General features: G+C 39.8%; 1 protein-coding gene across 3 annotated transcripts in view; it reads right to left on the bottom strand.

Annotated features, from left to right (window-relative positions):
* LOC137057953 (thimet oligopeptidase-like) overlaps nt 1-20,729 on the bottom strand; it is a 30,898-nt gene extending 10,169 nt beyond the window's left edge. For 2 of the 3 annotated variants that reach the window (XM_067431069.1, XM_067431067.1), the window contains exons 1-8: nt 20,464-20,729; nt 19,862-20,068; nt 16,677-16,825; nt 11,653-11,760; nt 11,461-11,563; nt 10,696-10,856; nt 10,428-10,563; nt 4,685-5,051 (exon numbers count right to left, since the gene is read on the bottom strand). In XM_067431069.1, the coding sequence (XP_067287170.1) occupies nt 4,685-5,051; nt 10,428-10,563; nt 10,696-10,856; nt 11,461-11,563; nt 11,653-11,760; nt 16,677-16,825; nt 19,862-20,068; nt 20,464-20,515 (1,283 nt within the window). In that variant the 5' untranslated portion in view covers nt 20,516-20,729. The remainder of the gene's footprint in view (nt 1-4,684; nt 5,052-10,427; nt 10,564-10,695; nt 10,857-11,460; nt 11,564-11,652; nt 11,761-16,676; nt 16,826-19,861; nt 20,069-20,463) is intronic. The other variant, XM_067431068.1, reaches the window with a different exon arrangement.
* Nucleotides 20,730-21,381: the final 652 nt, after the last annotated feature.

The raw sequence follows: 21,381 nt of genomic DNA, 5'->3' as shown, positions 1-21,381 counted from the left end.
CACAAGTTTCATTGACTTCGTGTATGTGGCAGAATAACAGATTCAACTCATTAAATGTCTTTTGGAGGTTTAATAAACACAGACTAAAAATAACACTACAATTCACACAGAAAGTACATACTAAATATGCATCACGAGAGTAGAAGTATAGATATTAACGAAAGAATACATAAAAGAGAATAATGAATGGAACGAAATTAGAGGGAGATAAAAGAGAGAGAGAAAGAGAGAGAGATGGTACAAAGCATTAGAGGTAAGGAGCAGCTTTCCTTCAGTTCATCCAATACGACCTTCACGGAGTTAACTTGTCCCAACGGAAAAATAACACACCCTCTTTACAGCAGTTGAATTTGGAAGATAATACTTGCTCTAGTTGTGGCTTCTCGCGTGTGTGCGTTTGTTCCTGCGTATCCGGTGGTTCTTTCCGAGGTTGGGAGGGAAGCGGCTGTTTGCTTTAGCGATGCTTCGTGTTCTTGAAGATCGGATTGTAGAAGAGAAGATTTTTGGAAGGGCTGAGGCCTGCTTGGAGGGCCTGCATTGGTGGCATGGCTTAAGTGCCAGCCCCCCCCCGTGGGTGTTGGCTCCCACAGGGAGAGAGTTGGAGAAGTAAGAGCCAGAGAGTTTCGGAGAAGAGAAGAGAGTAAGAGCGAGGGAGGGCATCCGAGGTCCTCCTTTTATGGTCTGGCCGTAGTCCCACCCTCCAGGGTTAGACTTAACCAATGAGAGTGTTGGGATTTCCCGGCGGGAAATTCCTCAGCAGATTTATAGCTCTTTGTTCTGAAAGTTTGACTCAGTGGGTCTCTGAGTCTTCATACTATAATTAATGCAACAAACACACACTGCATTTTCTGAATAAGTGATATACATAGAAGTGTAAGTCGTGAAGTGAGCATTAATTTGATAGGAGACATGACATATATGAGGTTATCTGAACTAGTACTTTGTTAAGACACAGACAAAAAGATGCAAAATACCATACAGAATAAACATTTTACAAGACAGTTATGTGTTTACATATAATGTCCTGGGGTGCATGTTCATTTATAGATGGTTTGTCTATAATTTGAGGCAAAAGCTCTGTGTCTTAAACTCTTTGTGTATAAGACTTCATGTGGCCGAATTCTTTTGGGTCGTAAAACTTCTTATCAGCTGGTTTCCAGGGTAAGGAGAATCTTTCTCTGTTGTGTTGGGGGAAGGTCTGTTCCAAAGCACAACGCATTCAAAACATATTTGTTGAATGTAACTGCCGATTGTGTGTTTGATTCGCCTGAGTCGCTACACACCAATGACCTTTGTATGGTCTGATTCAATAATCACAGGATGCGTAATGTTCAAGCTCTGGCCATCAGGCCATTGATCACAGACGACTAACTTCTCGTTAGCCATTTGTGCTACAGTTCAAAAAGTTAAAGAAATGGAACCAATGCAAGTCTCACACAGAAGCTGTGCTCGCCGATTCGACCTACTCTCACTACGAGAGTATGAATTTCACCTCTCTGCACTTGTGGGTAGCGTTCTTTTCAGAACACGAAAGCCAACACTTGCACCCTGCCGTTTTCTTCCTCCTGAGAACCCATGAAAAAACAGTGGGGTAGAGGATCTCAGCACTCAGACGACTTTGATCTCAACGGTTTAGAGCCCACATTGACTCGCTCTCACAACCAGAAGAGGTTCTCCCCATCTTTCTCCCATTCAGACCAACATCCCTCTGTTACCAGGAGTGACTTGGTTTGGTTCAGTGGATCTGATAACAAGCTGCAGGATGACAGCATGTCCTTAGCAGCATCAGAGGTCGAGGAGTCCTTGCAGCATGATCGTCAGAGCTTCTAGTGACTGCTGTCTAGAGTAATCAAACAGCTCGGTTTAGAGTGGTCTGTGCCTGTGGTTCCCATGAGCAGCCGCTTGGACGAGGTTCATGCCTGAACGTAGTCATGCTCCCTCTGTGGTCAGGGCCCTTCTTCCCAGTTTGGTGGTTTTGGAGCGCCACTTCTGGCTTAACTTGACTGAGATCAAGAATGCTGATTAAGCCGTTTTCCTTGACTCGCCAGTCTCCTCCACCCGTCTCTTTGGACCCACCATTGATGGTGTTGCGGATCGCTTTACGACAACTCAAGTCATCCCAAACCATGCAACACTTTTGCCCCAAATGCACCCCACCCTCTGCCATGAGCCACTCTAAATCAGCACCAGCCCAGAAGAAGAAGCCAAGGGATAAGTCGCTAGTGCCGAGCTCTGAACACAGAAGGTGCTCACACTCTGCTAGATGCCACCTCTCTCAAAGACCCCCTTATTCAGAGGCGTGGTCGAAACCTCTGTGGAAAGCAAGGGTGCACATGTTCTGCATTCAAAGTTAAACATCATGCTGAAAAAAGGAGCCATAAAAGTGGTTCCCCCAGCACAGAGCGAGTCAGGCTTTTAGAGCAGGTACTTCCTCATCCCCAAAAAGGATGACGGTCTCAGACCCATCCTCGATCTCAGACATCTAAGCAAGGCCCTGATAAAAGAGCTCATTCAGCATGATCACTCTGAAACAGATCATCCCTCAAATTCCTGATTTCGGAATTTGGATGTGCTAAAACTATCTTAAGTTAAACAGTTAAAGTAATCAATGCATTTGCACAGGGATTCAATGGGGCTGTAGTCATTGGGTGATAGTACCAAGTAAATCTGGGTGACATCAGCATAGCTGTGGTAAGCAATAATGTTATTTTTCATTATTTGGCTCAGTGGTAGCATATACATGTTGAATAGGAGTGGTGTAAGAATTGACCCTTGTGGGACTCTGCATGTCATGGATATCCACTCAGATTTATGGCCACCTATACTTACATAATAAACTCTCCCTTCCAAATATGACCAGAACCATTTGATTATCATCCCAGAAGGCCCGACCCAGTTTTCCAGCCTGTCAAGAAGTGTCAAATGCAGCACTGAGGTCAAGTAGAACCAGAATTTATGTTTTGCCTGTATCAGTATTTAAGCAAATATAATTTATAATCTTTATTAGCACCGTCTCTGTGCTGTGATGTCATCGGAAACCAGATTGAAAATTGTCAAAGTATTTGTTTGAGTTTAAGAATTTGTTCAGCTGATTGAAAACAACTTTCCAATGATCTTGCCTATGAAGGGGATATTTGAGATTGGTCTGTAGTTGCTCAATATGGAGTTATCCAGATTTCTCTTTTTCAGAAGAGGCTTAACTGTGTTTTTAAAGGGAGTTTGGAAAAGTCCCATAGAGAAGTGAGGAGTTCACCACTTCTAGGAGATCTGCTTCTAAAAAGTTTAACACACTTTTGAAAAAAAGTGGGGAGTGTGTCAAGGGCGCAGGTTGATGTTTTAAGGTGCAGTACTGTTTCTTATAAAATTGTACTGTCAATTGCTTTGAAATCAGACATTGTAACTTTCTGATGTTGTGTGTCCATGAGCAGTGGTTGTTGTGGCTGCATGGTGTTATCATTGTTCTTGTGGGGCGTGTCAACCGCATGTCCATTTAAGTGCTGATATGAAGTCCTGTGGTCATCCATTCTCTGTAGGTGTGCGCGCCGTCCAGGTTGAGTGGGTTGGAACACACAGCTGAAGGATGATGAAGGGGAAAATAAACAGTCATTTAACACTCTTGCACCAAGTTTGTTTGGGTGAAGGCTATTTAATGCAAATAATTGTCTCTGACACCAGAAGATATTCAAGTTGTCGATGAAGTGCATTGCCTTCATGATGCAGTTTTTTTGCAGCCATGTATTAAGCCCCAGCAATAGTGAGAACCTATTTGTTCCTCTTGCTGGAAGTGGTCCACTGATGAATGGCTGAACTTTCAGTTTTCTGTGCGTTTCAAAAAGTTCATTGAAATTCCTCTTAATGAGTTCTGACTGCTCTCTCTGAATATCGTTACTCCCCACATGAATGAGAAGTCGATTTGCAGTCTTACGTTTCAGAAATTTCTGAAGTTCCCTGTTTACATCAGAAAATGTTGCTCGTGGAAGGCAGCATATAGTTGTATCCCTGCTGCTAATGTTTCTGACTGCGGAGTCACCCACTATCAAAGTCCTGGGCTTGACTATGTTCTGAGCTGAGTGCCGATGTCTGCTCGAACTTGAGTGCCTGTTAGCATCAGTGTTTGCTGCAGGCTGATTCAATCGGTGTTCGATCACATTCATTATGTTTGGGGAGTCCTCACCCACATTCATTAATACTTCAGATCTGTTTTCAAAATGTATAGGCTGTGGTAGGAAACCAGTGTTTGCAATCCTTGTGTCTGGGGTAGAGCATGCTACTGCGGCTATATGTGACGCTCGTGAAGCAAGAGCGTCACTACAGTAGCTAAGCAGAAAGGGTTTTCCTTATAAAATGTATTATAATTATTAAATGTTTAGAGGTTAAAAAATAGGTCCCTATTTGACTCTTTTGTAGAGTGGTTGCTGAATTTTGAATTATGTAAAAAGTTGCATCACAATCTTACCAATCATTCTTTACATTATTAATTATTAGTTTCAATTCAGACTGCATGTGCACATCATGCCTTGTAATAATACACAATGATTCTTAAGAAAAAAGAAAAGGAAAAAAAAGAACAGTCTTAGAACAAAAACAAAACAAAAGATAGCAGTTAAGAAGAAATGTATTCTTAAGAAAGATTTTCAGAGCCCCATTAGCACGATTTCTGTAGAAACTAGGTATGAGTACTTACCTGGGGAAAAGATCCAGATAAAACTGGCCCACCACCTGGCCAGAGGAGCGGTCTGTAACGCAGTACAGCGTCACATCATCGTGCCAGACAGGTGCTCCCTCTATCTGCTGAAAGTTGAGATTAAGAAGCTCCTGATAAATTTCCAAAAGGCCTTTGGTTACCACATCCATTGGGAAATACTCCTTTAGCTGGTTCTGATCCACTGCATACTGGGTCTCCTCCACCTGGGTCCAGTAGTAGCGTGTGTCCCAGGCGTGGAGTTCTCCAGTGAAGGGGAAATTTCTTTTCTTGCTCTCCTCTTTCTTCAGCTTCAGAATAACAGCCCTCTCCTCCTCACCCAGCGGCTTCAATTTATGGGCCAAATCCTCTACATGGGAAAAGAGAACAAAGGGTTAAACACAACAGCACAAAGATAAGAATGAACAAACTAACAATGAACAGTAATATTTTTTTATTAACTAACTTTAATAAAAACTGTATAAAAAAAAGAAAAAAAAAAAGAATTGCTCATTACTTAATACATTAACCAAATAAGGAAACCTTAAATGTATTTATATATAAAACAAGTTTTTAAATGAATTTAAATCAATTGATTAAAATTTAAATGAACAATAAAAAAATGAAGTTGTCTCTTTTTTATACATTTAAAAATATCCCCGAGATGGTCACATTGATGGTTTAGCAGTCAGACAATACTTCAGAAATCATTCTAATATGCTGATTTGGCTTTCGTTCATCATCATGATATTTTTGTAGACATTTGTCAGTTCAAAAGAACAGCTTTTATTTAAATTAGAAATGGCTTATTTCACTGTCACCTTGGATCAATTTGATGCGTCCTTTGTAAATAAAAGTATTTATTGATCATACATTTTTTACTAAAATAAACAGATCTTCTCAAATTGTTGCTTTTTCACATAACAGCATTTTAAAACGATTTCATTTACAATCATAGCTCTATTCCTTTATACACTGTAAAAACAATTCATGTCTCCAATTGAAAATCTTCTAGTGACTGATCACATCTAAATTTGTTAGTTGGCCAAATTTAATTTCTGTTAATTAAATTGCATAAATTCACAGAAATTAAATTTGGCCAACTGAAAAAATTCAGATGTGATCAGTCACTAGAAAGTTTTCAATTGGAGACCTGTTGATTTTTTTTTTTTTTTACCGTGTACACAGTCATACATACACCTTGCATTTCCATGCACCTTGCATAATCTGCAAAACGTTAATAAAATAAGACAGATCATACGAAATATTTTTATTTAACACTGTCCTGACGAAGATATTTTGCAAAAATTATTTTTACAAGACAACAAAAATTACCCCATTTGAAAGTTTACCTTTGATTCCTACCTTTGAATAATCCATACCTTCAGGATTATTTTGTTTAAGAGGTATGCAGATGCTTGTTATATAATAATGCAGGCCTAGTTATATTAAAGGGGTGATGAATTGGAATCAACTTTCCTTGAGCCTTTGAGATATATATATATATATATATATATATATATATATATATATATGCATACATATAAGGTCATCATGATAAGAATATCCCAAGTTTCAGAGATGAAAATGTCCTTGTTAGGCAAAGAAAAGCTTTTATTGACACCAGGCCCATAAAACGAGAGCTCTCAAATTATATTTATTTATTATATGTCTGGCTGTTTTGTAGCCCCACCCACCAACTCGTGGAGCTACCGAGCAATAAACATTGTTTGCTTCATTTCACTGGAATCATTTGTAAACATGACAGGTCGAGACTGTGTTTTAATCTTATTATGTCTACAAATACAATGTTCGTTCTATATTGGATCAGACAGGAATGGTGCAACACACTTATGTGAGTAAAATATGTAATATTTTTATTTAAAAAAATAGTATTGCATCATTACAGATCATTTTGATTATGTGTACACATCTAACAGAACATACCTTAGCATGCCAGCAGCCATATCACCCTGTAGCCCAAGACTGGTTTCCCACTGAAGCTAAGCAGGGCTGAGCCTGGTCAGTACCTGGATGGGAGACCAACTGGGAAAACCAGGTTGCTACTGGTAGAGGTGTTAGTGAGGCCAGCAGGGGGTGCTCACCCTGTGGTCTGTGTGGGTCCTAATGCCCCAGTATAGTGATGGGGACACTATACTGTCAAAGAGCACCGTCCTTCAGATGAGATGTTAAACCGACGTCCTGACTCTCTGTGGTCATTAAAAATCCCATGGCACTTCTTGTAAAAGAGTAGGGGTGTAACCCCGGTGTCCTGGCCAAATTCCCTCAATTGGCCCTTACCAATCATGGCCTTCTAATAATCCCCATCCACTGAATTGGCTCTATCACCCTCTCTTCTCTCCACCTATCGCTGGTGTGTGGGGAGTGCACTGGTGCCGTTGTACTGTGGCTGCCGTAGCAATCATCCAAGTGGATGCTGGACACTGGTGGTGGATGAGGAGAGACCCCTGACATGAGTGTAAAGCACTTTGGGTGTACAGTAGTACATATGAAAGCGCTATATAAATGCCTCATTCATACATTTAATGCTGTCAGAAGCTGGAGAATACTTGATTTGTTGGTTCATTGCGATTCGGGATCAGACTCTGACATGTATGGGCCAGGGGCCTATACCATGAAGCCGGTTTAGTTGGCTAGCCAGATATGTTTAAGCTTAGTTTGTGCCAATCCTGGGTTTTAGGTACCATTAAAGTGGTTTGGCTTTTAGCTGTGTTCATCACCATAGTAACTTACACTCCACAGCTAACCTGCTCCAGGGCAGATTATGTTCTGGATTAGAGATCTCAACCTGAAATTGGGCCAATCAGCTGTGAGTAAAGTGACACACCTCTGATGCAGTAAAGCCACGCCCCCTGTTTCTGCTCCAAATTAAAGGTCACGACATAGCAAATAGTTTTTAAAGACTAAAATGTCTGGATTTTAACAATGCTTATTTATAGTAATATTAATTTTGAATGATTTAGATATAATTTATGTAATTATTATACCCTTAATCAATTACACATTTATCATTTAAGTAAATCAATAATTAATTGGCACTTTGTTAAAATAAAATTATTATTAAAAGCCTATATAAAGTCATACAAATAAGCTTTAAAATCAAGAAACAAAGCTATTAAAAAATCTATTAAAAAGCTGACTGAGCTTAAACGTTCAAATCTCTCTATATATCAACTAAACTAACTTCATAACTTTTACTTGCATTGACGTATATTTTTTCTTTTAGTTGTCCTCTTTCATAGATAGCTCTCCTTGCTGTGTAAATTTGTTTAAATTCTTAATATATTTAAATCATGTAATATTCAGCAGAAGAGTGAAATGAATCTCGCTGCTTCTCTTGCGAGAAGTGAATCTCGGTGATCCACAGCGTGTGATTGGCTGCTCACTACTGATGTCACAGCTAAACTCCTGACCTCAGGATCAAAGCCCGAGTTGAGAAAGCTGATGATCAGCATCATGGGACCAACAAAGCCTGAATAGATTGGTTTGGTTTTGTCAACTCAAAACTAATCCTGTAACCCTGAGTTTGTTAATCTACCATCATGGTACAGGCCCCAGGACTCACAAAGCCCAACGTCCCGGGACTATGCGTTTTCCAGACGGCCTACCAAAACATAAGCCAGTCGGCAGGCCGGTGAATCTTAAATAGTAAAATAAAATTCAAGATGTGTGTTGTTCAGTCTCGACTTGATATTTGAAGGACGCGCATGTGTCTAGCTAGCTTCTGTTTTGTTTGACAACACTTCAAATGTCAACAAGAAGTTACTCCACCCAGGATCGCTTAAGCACCTTTAATTCTAAAAAAACAAACAACAACAACAACAACAACAACAACAACAACAAAAAATACCATTATAACAAGGCAAAGTTTAAATGTTAATTAAATTTAAATATATGTATTATTTTATCATCTCATGTAGATCTGCATTTAAGTAATTGGAAAAATAAAAAATGTAATTCTCAGTGAATAAAGATTACTTAAATGAAGAGACTGAAAAATGATTGCACAAACACCAAATTTGCACCAGGTGCACCAAGAGGGTTAGTGGAAGGAGAAAGTAGAACGGCATGCTTTTTCTTAGCGTCTGTTTCAATGGTGAATTATCAATTTGCTGATGTCTTGTGTGTTCACCGGGAACATACTCTAAGATGGCTGAACTTCCACCCAAACCCATTTTTGGAACCAGCATACCTCAAGTAAGCAAGGTTTGGGTTAATTAACCGAGAGTTCAAGATATGTGAGCCTAAGTTAACCTTGCTTTTTGGAATACCCCCCTACTTTTTTTGTTTGGTTTTCTTCAGTCTCTTGTTTGTCCTGAACAGTTCAACTGCCCAATGTTCTTTAGAAATATCATTCAGGTCTTGCAAATTCCTTAGTTTTCTAGCATATTTGAACCCTTTCCTAGCCTGGATACCAGCCAAACTTAGCCCCACCCACAACATTTTTAGGGCAGTTCGGTCTGGCCTCGCGTCATAGCGAAGTAATTCGCTACAGAAACTGTTTGGACCAATAAAATCATCAGGGCGGGCTTTAGACGATGACGGACAGATGATAAACAGTAACGTAATCATGCACGTCATCAAAGGGGCTTGGATTATATTTTTTCAAATCTTAAACGGAGAGCTTGTTTGTATATGCATTCACCTTCACAATTTCTCTCAAAAATGATGATCATGTTGGGCAAGTACTCTGTGTATCATTAAATTCTTTTTTTTTTTTTACAACACCGACAAAGATCGTTTATTCCCAATCCCAGTGCACGTGCAAACAGGGTTGCCAAGTTTTTACAACAAAACCCGCCAACTACTTGACCTAAACAGTAGCTCCTCGGGGGTTCTCCGGGAAAAAAATTGTTTGGGGGGGGGGGTAAAATGTGTGTTATTTTGGCAAGGTTGCCTGCTAAAATTCGCACTCATGGGTCAATAGATCACATAATAGTCGCTTCAACCCATGAGCATAGAAAACAACCCGCCGAAAAAAAAGGCAAAAAAAAAAAAAACGCAACACACTGCAGCTGAGCTCTGTTGACGTCGCTTCGTTGCTCTGATTGGTTGTTGGTCTATCCAACTGATGTCTGTCCTGGTTCGGTTGAAACACGCCCCATAATCACAGCCCAATGGAGCGGTTTCAGACTCATATTCTGACTAGAATTGAGTATGACCACGTCAGGCTAACCCTTTCCAGCAGTGATTGACTATGATTTTGAGTTCCATCCTTTCACACGGAGGGGCTCAAACACAACTTTAAAAAAGTAATAATTAATAATAATAAAGATAAAATAACAATAATTATTATTTCATACATTCACAGCTGAAAAGGGTTCAAATATGCAAAAGACGCTGGGAAATTTGCAGGGCCTGAAATTTTTTGAATACATTTTTCTGAAGAACATTGGGAAGTTAAACTGCTCAGGACAAACATTATAAAAGAAAAACAATAACCGTGGATCATTCAGGTAACAACACAAAATATTAAGAATCAAGGGTGTGTAAACTTTTGAAAGGGGTCATTTTTATAAATCCAGCTATGTTTTTGTCTTGTGGACTATGTAAACATCTTTTAAGTAAAATTTTATTTAGGACAGTACTAAATAAATAACATGCATGTTGTATGATCCCTCTTATTCTTATTATGAATAACATTTTGCAGATTCTGCAAGGTTTATGTAGGTTTTTGAGCACGACTGTTTGAGACTCTTTTCCATTTAAAGACAGCAGTCATTACCAAGGAAAGTTGCGACTTTCTTGGAGGTCTTGGCCATGTTCATCTCAAGCACAAAGTCAGCATGAGTGCTGAAGCCCAGCAGGCTGCTCTTGTTGGAGCGTAATTCTACAAGCTCCTTCAGAATAGCAGAGTTCTCCTGTCGGGGGAATCATTACAATCACATTATTAAAATGACTGATTTGCATAATATTAAAGCATCGTCCACATAGAATGCTTCCAGATTTTTTAAAAAAATTCTGGTTAGAGGTGATTTTCTGGAATGTCTGACCTCTTTGCAGCGCGAGTTGAAAGCCTCCTCTAACTTCTTCCGTGTCTCTGGGACAAAGCATTTATTCATGGTGGGGAAATAATGAGGATACTGCAGAGTGAGTTTAAGTTTTCCAGACTCATCCTTCTCCAGAGAGTTGAGGAAATCCTCAGGGAGCCCACCTAAAAAAATAAATAAAAAAAATTACCCCACATCTTCTCAAATGAATTTACTGCATGTAACAAAATAAACTGTTTACATGAGGACTATCTTTATCAGGGAACTAAACATAGCAATGGCAGTTAAGAGACAATTGGTCTGCTTTTTGAAAATCAGTACACTTTTTCCTTTAACATGTTGAAGTGTTGCATGACAAAACCCTACGTGTGATGTTGAGGGTTTTTTTTTTTTGGGGGGGGGGGGGGGGGGGTCAAAGAATTGTGCACAGCTGATCAAGCTGAGGCAATAAACAAACTCCTAAAATCGAATATTATTCCATTAGATAGAACCCTTAATCTTTGGCTGGGATCATGTAGAGCCCTTTAAAGCTGCATTGAAACTGCAATTTGGACCTTCAAACCGTTGGACCCCGTTGAAGTCCACGATCCTGGAATGTTTTCCTCAAAAAACTTAATTTCTTTTCAACTGAAGAAAGAAAGGCATGAACATCTTGGATGACATTTGGATAAGTAAATCAAAAAATGTATTCTGAAGTGAACCAATCCTTTAAGGAGGCACCAAATCAGATCAGTGTGTCTCTGAAAGGAAAGTACTCTGCACACCTACCAAGCTCCTCTCGAGAGAAATACAGGAAAGTCGTATCTTCATTCAGGTGTTTGTTGAAATCGATGCACAGTGCGCTAATTTTTTTCTGGATCTTTTTGATCTCCTGTTACAAGGAAGACAAAACTCAGTTACAGGCTAGAAAAGTGCGTTTGCGATAGTGTTACACAACAAACTGAAAGTTTAATATCTGACCTCCTGTGTCTCTTTGGGAAGATGAAGGCCATTTCTCTTCCCAAGCTTTATGAGTCTCTCCATATAACGCTTGGCCTCAGGTTTCAAACTCTCCTCTGACAGCTTCTCCTTTAAAAAAAGGAAAGATAATAGTGAAAAAATATAATATAATAATAATAATAATGTAAACCAGAGTCCAAAAAAGTTGGGACACTGTACAAGTTGTGAATAAAAACAGAATGCAATGATGTGGAAATTTCAAGATTCAATATTCAGAATGCAACATACATGACATCACATTTTAAACTAAGAAAATGTATAATTTTAAGGGAAAAATAAAAGTTGATTTTTAATTTCATGGCATCAACATCTCAAACAATTTGTGACAAGCCCATGTTTACGGCATCCCCTTTTTTCTGGGGACTGAGGAGACAAGATGCTTAAGGTTTAGGAATAGGGATGTTGTCCCATTCTTGTCTAATACAGACTTCTAGTTGCTCAACTGTCTTAGGTCTTCTTTTTCACATCTTCCTCTTTATGATGCGCCAAACGTTTCGTATGGGTGAAAGATCTAGAGTGCAGGCTGGTCATTTCAGTACCCAGATCCTTCTACGCAGCCATAGTGTTGTAATTGATGCAGTATGTGGTCTGTCATTGTCATGTTGGAAAATGCAAGGTCTTCCCTGAAAGAGACAATGTCTGGATGGGAGCATATGTTATTCTAGAACTTGGATATACCTTTTAGAATTGATGATGCCTTTCCAGATGTGTAAGCCGGCCATGCCACATGTACTCATGCAACCCCATATAATCAGAGATGCAGGCTTCTGAACTGAGCACAACTTGGGTTGTCCTTGTACTCTTTAGTCCGGATGACAAGGCGTCCCGGTTTTCCAAAAAGAACTTCAAATTGAATCATCTGACCACAGAACAGTTTGCCACAGTCCATTTTAAATAAGCCTTGGCCCAGAGAAAACACCTGCACTTCTGTATCATGTTGAGATATGGCGTCTTTTTTGACCTATAGAGTTTTAGCTGTCAACGGCGATTGCACGGTGGATTGTGTTTACTGACATTGTTCGCTGGAAGTATTCCTTAGGCCTTGTTGTGATTTCCATTATAGAAGCATTCCTGTATGTGATGCGGTGCCGTCTAAGGGCCCGAAGATCACGGGCATCCAGTATGGTTCTCTGGCCTTGACCCTTACGCACAGAGATTGTTCCAGATTCTCTGAATCTTTGGATGATATGCACTATGGATGATAACTTCAAACTCTTTGCATTTTTTCTCTGAAAAACTCCTTTCTGATATTGATCCATAATTTTCCACTACAGCATTGGAGGAATTGGTGATCCTCTGCAGGTGTTATCTTAGCGGGTGTTATGAAACGAGGATCATACCATTTTGGCAATATGGGGGTGCTCAATATTTTAAAATTCAAACACATTGTTTTCAATGAGTGTACACACACCGGCGGTGGCATGTGGCACCTGTCCGCACCGACTCAGGAAGTTGTTTAAAATCCTGCCGCGCCACTTTAAGGTTTTATATTAAATTTATATTACATTTCACTCAAATCGTCAACGTACATACCGATTTTACTCTGTGCTACAAGATAAACCCATCATGCAGCTCAAAAAGTTCAAAATTGAGCTTGCGCGTATATAATGTGAACATCCAGCATGAGATACCGGAGACGCGGCGCTGAGCTTCACGTCCGGTGAGCAACCCCGGATTTGTCTGACATTCTATATTTCGATCATTGCCTTAATGTTATGAGAAAACGTTTTAGGAATGTTTATCCACCACATTGGCTTTTTTTATTTAGGTTTAAATAAAAGGTATTGTCAGTTCGTCTGTCAGTTTTGGTCACTTTATTAAAAGTTGTTGCTGTGTACAGTGTGTAAAGGAAAATAAAAGTAATTTTACCCTCCTGCTGACTAGTGTCGTTGCCCTCCCAACCTATTCACACACACGGAGGATTCGACTATCAGTCGACCATAGAAAGATTTGACAATTCTGATTTGAATGTGTAAATCCTTAGGTAGGGGTGTTTCCCGACTGAGTTACAACCACTCACATAAATTAGCACTTATGGACTGCATTTATATAGCGCTTTTAACAGACCCTATGGCCATCCATAGCACTTTACATTTTTGCCTCACATTCACCCATTCATGCACCGACGGCAATGTCAGCCATGTAAGGCGCCATCCAGCTCGTCGGGAGCAGCTGGGGTTAGGTGTCTTGCTCAAGGACACCTCGACACTTGGTCAGGTGGAACTGGGGATCGAACCACCAACCTTTCGGTTTGTAGACAATCTACATGAACCACTGAGCCACTGCCGCCCTCTTAGCCAAGTGTTGCTTTATTTAATGTGTTTCTAGCATGTTTGTGACTTGGTGGCATATTTTTATGCGTTTCTATGTGTGTATTACAGTGTAAAGCATACACAAAAAATGCTGGGTTAAAAACAACCCAAGTTGTTTGAAAATGCACCGACCCAACAATTGGGTTGTTTTAACCCAATGGTTGAGTTGTTCTTACCCAGCAATTGGGTTGTCTTAAGCAACATTTAACCCAACCACTGGGTTAAAACAACCCAATTGTTGGGTCGGTGCATTTTCAACCCAACTTGGGTTGTTTTTAACCCAGCATTTTTTAGAGTGTACCATGTCCAGTTGCCAGCAGGTGTATTATCATCCGCGTGTAGTTTGGGGCGTATATATAGGACATTGTATGCCTGACTTAAAACAGCTTCTGGCCTCATGGGGAAACAGACTTTGTGAGGCAGTCACGGACATGGTCTTCAGCGAAATCTAAAGATAGTCACAATTTAATATCAGCAAGGGCTTAAGATTAGACTGACCATACATCGCGTTCTGATTAAATCTCAATGAGGAGTTATTTACAGTGTAAAACATGCCCTTTCCCGATACCCACAGGTCGCTCTATGACTAAATTAATATTGACATGTAGATGTGTTCAGGCCAGGACCCTAATAAAACATGTGAAGTTTGGGGCAGATCGGAAATTGTATGCCCAAGTCAAAGCAACTTTGAACTGAACACGCCCTTCACGGAAAACTCAAAATCTTTGCAATTTCACGTCACCAAGGACTTTAGTTTAGACTGTGCAAATATGATGATCTGATTAAATCTCTAGGAGGAGTTTGTTAAAGTACGACATCTGGAAATGGTAAAAATAATATAATATCAACATTATAACATTTTGCCGAGAAAATAAAAAATATTTCACTTCCTGTTGGGTTTTCATATTTTACACCCAGGTTATTGGGCTGTAACATGTATCTACTGAATTTCATACTCGTACGTGAAACATAGTTTGAACGGCACTTAATTGAAATTTTGTAGATTTTGTATCAGATACCACCATTTTTACCACTTTTGAAGCATTTGCAAAGTTTTGTGAGCTTATAAGCATGTTTAGGCCCTCAAAAATGTGATCCATTTGATGAGCAATTACAATAGGGTCCTCACACCAGCAGTGCTCAGGCCCTAATCAGTAAAGCTAATAGAACTACACCATGTTCCAAATTATTATGAAAATTGGATACAAGTGTCATAAACGTTAAAAATAAATTATTCAATTAAACTCATGGATGGTATGGTGTGTCAGGGCTCTTCAGATCACTGAAATTAATCTTAGACACCTGTGATAATTAGTTTGCCAGATGAGCCCAATTAAAGGAAAAGTACTTAAGAAGGATGTGTTTCACATTATTAAGTAGGCCACAGGTTTCAAGAAATACGGGAAAGAAAAAGGATCTCTCTGCTGCTGAGAAGAGACAAATAGTGCAATGCCTTGGACAAGGTATGAAAACAATAGATATTTCACGAAAACTTAAGCGTAATCATTGTACTGTGAAGAGATCTCTGTGATTCAGAGCACACACGGGCTTGTGCAGATAAAGGCAGAATGAGGAATGTTTCTGCCAGACAAAATCATCGGATTAAGAGTGCAGCTGCTAAAATGCCATTACAAAGCAGCAAACAGGTATTTGAAGCTGCTGGTGCCTCTGGAGTACCACGAACCTCAAGGTGTAGGATCCTGCAGAGGCTTGCAGTTGTGCGTAAACCTACTATTCGGCCACCCCTAACCAATGCTCACAAGCAGAAACGGTTGCAGTGGGCCCAGACATACATGAAGACAAATTTTCAAACAGTTTTGTTTACTGATGAGTGTCGTGCAATCCTGGATGGTCCAGATGATGGAGTAGTGGATGGTTGGTGGATGACCACCATGTCCCAACATGGCTGCAACAACAAAAAGATGGTGGAGTCATGTTTTGGGCCGGAATCATGGGGTTGAGAGCTGGTAGGCCCATTTAGGGTCCCTTAACTATACTAGTGTTTAAAAGGTGCACTATGTAGTATTTTTCAGTAAAATATCCAAAAACCACCAGCCCAGGGTTATACATTTTGTTCAGTTGAGTTCTTACAATATCCCAAACTATTTTTAAATTGTGAGAATATTGTAATTTTAACCAAGGAGCCGGGACGTCTGAGGGAGTCGCCTGTCAATTGAGTCATATCTGTGTTAACCTCGGTTTCCGATTTTATTCTGCAGAAGCGCATTACTCTTAGCAGTGTGCAACATGCGTCACAGCATCCACTAAGCAAACGCACAGTGCTTTTTAGTCCACCTTTAAATGTATCTAATATGATAAACAGAGCTGCGATACCTCATACTCATAACCGGAAAAGCGGAAATTGCGGCAGTGACTGTCCCTTCATTATAAAAGTCCCACCCCCGCTGCTCACAAGTCGTGTTTGTGCAACGATCGCTCTAGGGGCCTTGCTCAGCTCCTTCAACCTTGCTCTGCTTCATACTACAGTAACGTCTACAGTCGAATCCCAATTCTTTTCCATTGGCTGTGAGGTGAACCACATGTCCCAAGATTCTGCGCTCAAACCTTGCATCAAACTACGCTTTTGCTTTGAATAGGCGACCTCTAGCGGACGGAAAAGTTACGTAGTGTAGTTTAATTCCTGAGTGAGATGTGCTCGGCCCATGCTCTTACCTCCAGAGCCACGATTCTCTGATAAACATCCTCCCTCATACTCATCTCCACATCAAACTCGGACAGCTTCTTATCGGCTTCGGTGCTGGCCGTGCGGACATCCTTAGAGGAGGACACCTGCTGAGGGAAATCCAACATGCTCCTCTGAACTAAAAAAAAAATAAGAATAATTTAATTAAAATTGATTTCTCAATATTAAGAGCTACACATACACGATATTTCAGAAAGATGTCAATAATGATAGTTGCTTTTAAGCGAGAGAAAAACAAATTCTCCCAAATAATGCTCTAAACTATACAGGCTAAACTATAATTACACATCTCAACTGCACATAAGATGGCTTTCATAAACAATTGTCATCATGACAAATTTATTTAATTTAATTGCAATTATCTGATGGGAGGTGCGCTACAAAAATGTGTTGTGTTGGGAAAAAAATACCTGAATCCCCTGGCTAGAACTAGGAGCGATTAATAGTGTCAAATAGACACCGCTATATTAAAGGGTTAGTTCACCCAAAAATGAAAATTTCATTAATTACTCACCCTAATGTCGTTGGACACCCATAAGGCCTTTGTTCATCTTCGGAACACAAATTAAGATATTTTTGTTGAAAGCTGATGGCTGAGAAAGGCCTCTGTAACGGGGTTCTTCGATGGAAGGAAGGAGGCGAGATCCGGCGAACGTTCAACAAACTTTAATTCAAAATAAATAAACTAAAAAGTAAAACCGCAGGCAGTCCCTCATGGACGACTGCCCGCACATGCACACACATAAAACGTAAACAAAACACAACATAAAATCCAGGCCTGGTCCTCTCTCGTCTTCCGCTGCCTTCGCTCCTCCTTTTATGCTCCAGTCACTTGGTCGCGAGACGAGACCGGTGTGACACGCAGCTGGTACTCATTACCACTCGTCACCGGCCCGCTCTCGCGGTGCCTCACCCGCCCCGCTGCTTGCCACAGCCTCCATTGGCATTCAGTACATCTCCTCTCTCAAGACCCAAAAGGCACTAAAAACGTTGTAAAAAAAAAGTCCATCTCACTACAGTGGCTGTACAATTTTATGAAGCGACAAGAATAGTTTTTGTGCGAGGGGAAAAACAAAAAAACAAAAAATAGAAATAGTGACTTTATCCGCCAAGTTATCGTCTTCCGTGTAGGTCTCGGATGTAAACTCACGCGATAGCGGCACTCCTGCTCATTTCTGGGTCATGTATCTAAACTGCTGATCTGAGTCATATTCCCGCACATGCGTTGAGTTTACGTCAATAACTTGGTGGATAAAGTCGTCATTTTGATTTTTGTGCACACTAACTATTTCCGTCGCATTGTTAAATTATTGTACAGCCAGTGTAGTGAGATGGACTTTGTATTCAATGTTTTTAGTGCCTTTTATGGGTCTTGTGAGTGGAAATATATTGAATGCCAATGGAGACCTATCTGAAGCCTCTCTCAGCCATCAGCTTTGTTCCGAAGATGAACGAAGGTCTTATGGGTGTCCAACGACATTAGGGTGAGTAATTAATTAAATCATTTTAATTTTTGGGTGAACTAACCCTTCAATTGTTTAAACTGTTATTGTGTTTTTCAAGCATTTTAGTGGTAGAAAGAGTACGGTTACTTGTCAAAAAAATACATACCAAAAAAAAGGTAGTGCTTGTAGAGTACAAGTACCTGTCCTAAATACTACTCAAAGCAGGAGTAAAAAGTAGCCCTTTAAAAGTACTGAAAAGTAGCAAGTAGTATGCTATGAATTTTATGCATGCCCAACAGCCCTAAAAGCGCAGAATTTCTGGAAAGTAAGGTCAATGTATGCAATCAAGTATAGACATCACTTCCTGTGTGTGAAGTCTCTACACAATCTGGCACAGTTTACGCAAATGCCAGAAGTGATCTCACGCTCGTAGACATCACTCATTGCTTCTACTTCTCAGATCACTTCTGGCATTTGCAGAAGTGCTGCGCTTTCAGGGCTGTTGGGCATGGCGTTGTATTTGAGATTTTTTAAAAAAAAAAACTGGTTTAATCGCACAAATCGATCATTTCATGTTTTAGGATATCACCGTGTCTTCACGAGCCGCAGGGTTTAATTTGAAGTTGTCTGTGCATGTTTTTTTTGTTTACCCTAATAGAATTAGACCACGTTGACATGTTTATATGACTGGCACACAGCAACTGTTGGAGTTTAAAAAAAGCTCCATTTGTGTTCTACTGAAGAAACAAAGACTCCTACACCTTGGACCTTTTAACAGCCGATACATCTGTGCATCACTGTTTTAGATTATATCTTAGGATTCAACATAACATCAACAATACATCTATGAACAATGTAAATGCAAAAAAATGGGGGAGGAGGCGGACATTAATTGATTTCTTTCTTCAGTAGAACACAAATGAAGATTTTTAACTCCAACCGTTGCTTGTATAATGCATGTCAATGAGGTGTATTTCTATGAGAGTAAAACACAGACATACGAATCCATATTAAACCCTGTGGATTGTGGTAATACATGTCTTAAGACACGAAACGATCCGTTTGTGTGAGAAAGCAACAGAATTTATATAATTATATAAAACAAATTACACCTCAAATACAACACTATTTACATCAATGCATCATCACAAGCAGGGTTTAATATGGATTTGTGTTTCTATGTTTTTTTCTCTCATAGAAAAACACCCCATTGACATTGACGTGCATTATACAAGCAACAGTTGGAGTTAATCTAAATTTGTGTTCTACTGAAGAAATAAAGACACCTACATTGGATGCCCTGGAGGGAAGCAGAAACATACAATTTTCATTTTTTGGTGAACCATCCCTTTAACAATGGTAAACCGCAGTGAGAAGCACACAGCAGGTCATCGTGTCATTAAAAAAAAGTGCTGAATGGTGTATACCACTGCACACAGCTTTCCTGCACACTCAGAGTTTTCTCTATGGAGATTACAAATGTCGACAGATAGAGACACCTGGTTTGTAACGGTCATCTTTGGGTTGAACTATTAGGGCAAAAGTAATCTGAAATGAACAATAAACGAAACAAATAACAGAAAAGTTGTATCATACACTTCTATTCATTAGCAAAACATGAATAAATGTTGTGTAAAATAAGTGTTACATCAAATTTAAATAATTTTGTAACTAATAAATTGTGATAACAGTAGTTTTAATTGCACTACCTGTGTACTCTACGTCCACATCAGCGAGGGCCTTCAGGGTGTTCTCATAGCTGACACTGAGCAAGTCCAGGGCGCCAACCGTATCATACACCTTTTTGGTCTTGACAATAAGCTCTTCAGTAAGCTGGTGGATCTGGTCAGGAGTGAGGTCCCAGCGCAAACGGTTGTCACCACAGACCCGATCCCCAGAGCCAAACACAACGTCACCTGAACAATGAAGATAACAATGCTTAGATTGAATAATACAACGGTATGATTATCACATTGAACTTAAATGTGAAACTGAACATTTTCTGTTAATAAATGCAACATACCCATCAACAAAAATCACTGTAACTATTAAGATTAAGGTTAAGGACTATGATTGGTCTACCATCCGGTATTCAGAAAACCTTGGTATAAGTAACCTCTATAAATAAGTTTTAGTGCAATCCCCTTTAGCGCCAAATGAAGACTGATATTTGCCTGTTACAGTTATTCTGAATCATATTGTTAAGCGTGTGTGATGAGTTTTCTATTAAATCTGAGCTTAAAGGTCTTCTAACCTTACTCTACTTGAACAAAATGCATCTATAAATAGATTAATAGCATCAGAAGAATACCAAGGAAATGCTTTTGCAAAAGGAAAATGAAGATGAATGAGTCTCCTCTCATTGTGGAATGAATAGCGTGTTTCCACTTGTCAGAACCGCAGATGCAGAGCAGCACCAGTTGACCAAAACTTCACAGCTGAGTTGACCTACCAAATATTAGCTTACTGTGTTAACACGCTACAAACAAGACATCACTATTAACTAAGCTTCATTTAAACAGCAGAGAGTTATGTTATTAAAGGTTCTTATATTCTAGCACAGTGGCTTTCAAACCTACCCTGGAGGAACCCCAGACCTGCACATTTTGTCTCCCTCATTTATCACACCTGATTCAACTAATTAGCTCGTTAGTAGAGACTTAAAAAACTAAATTGAATGTGTCTGATAAGGGAGACATACAGGTCATGTCCACACTGATAGTCTACGGTTTCATTTGAAAACGCATCTTTTTATCTCCGTTTTAACCTTCCATCCACACTGAGACGGTATTTTAAGTCAACAAGCTTTTTGAAAATTTCTCCAAATCGGATAAATAAAAAAATGCAGTTTTCACATCTAGTATGGACTTCGCACAAATCATACCACAGCCCTGCAAGGATGACAGAAATTTGCATTTGCTGTCCTGTGGCAAAACACGAATGGACTTGTGCTGTAATATCGGCAGAACTCCGGCTCTGAAGTTTGAGCGCGCGGCGCTTATGAACACAGGGTCCAGAGGAGTGCTTTTTTTCTGTTTTCCCGGTGCTGATTAGCTGTGTCTATCCTTTACCTTGAAACAAACTGAGAATAGGTTTGTTGCAATGACACAACTGATCTTCACTGAAATCGCCACACACAATAAGTGGCTTGAAATCTATGATCTCCAGAGATGTCAAAAGGTTTGCCAAAACGTCTGCTAAATTATAAGTAGGCCTAGGTGGTCTGTAG

Source organism: Pseudorasbora parva, chromosome 22 (assembly GCF_024679245.1).
Source record: "Pseudorasbora parva isolate DD20220531a chromosome 22, ASM2467924v1, whole genome shotgun sequence".
NCBI classification, from domain to species: Eukaryota; Metazoa; Chordata; class Actinopteri; order Cypriniformes; family Gobionidae; genus Pseudorasbora; species Pseudorasbora parva.
Note: the sequence above shows the minus strand (reverse complement) of the source record. Positions and strands in the feature narration are given on the sequence as shown.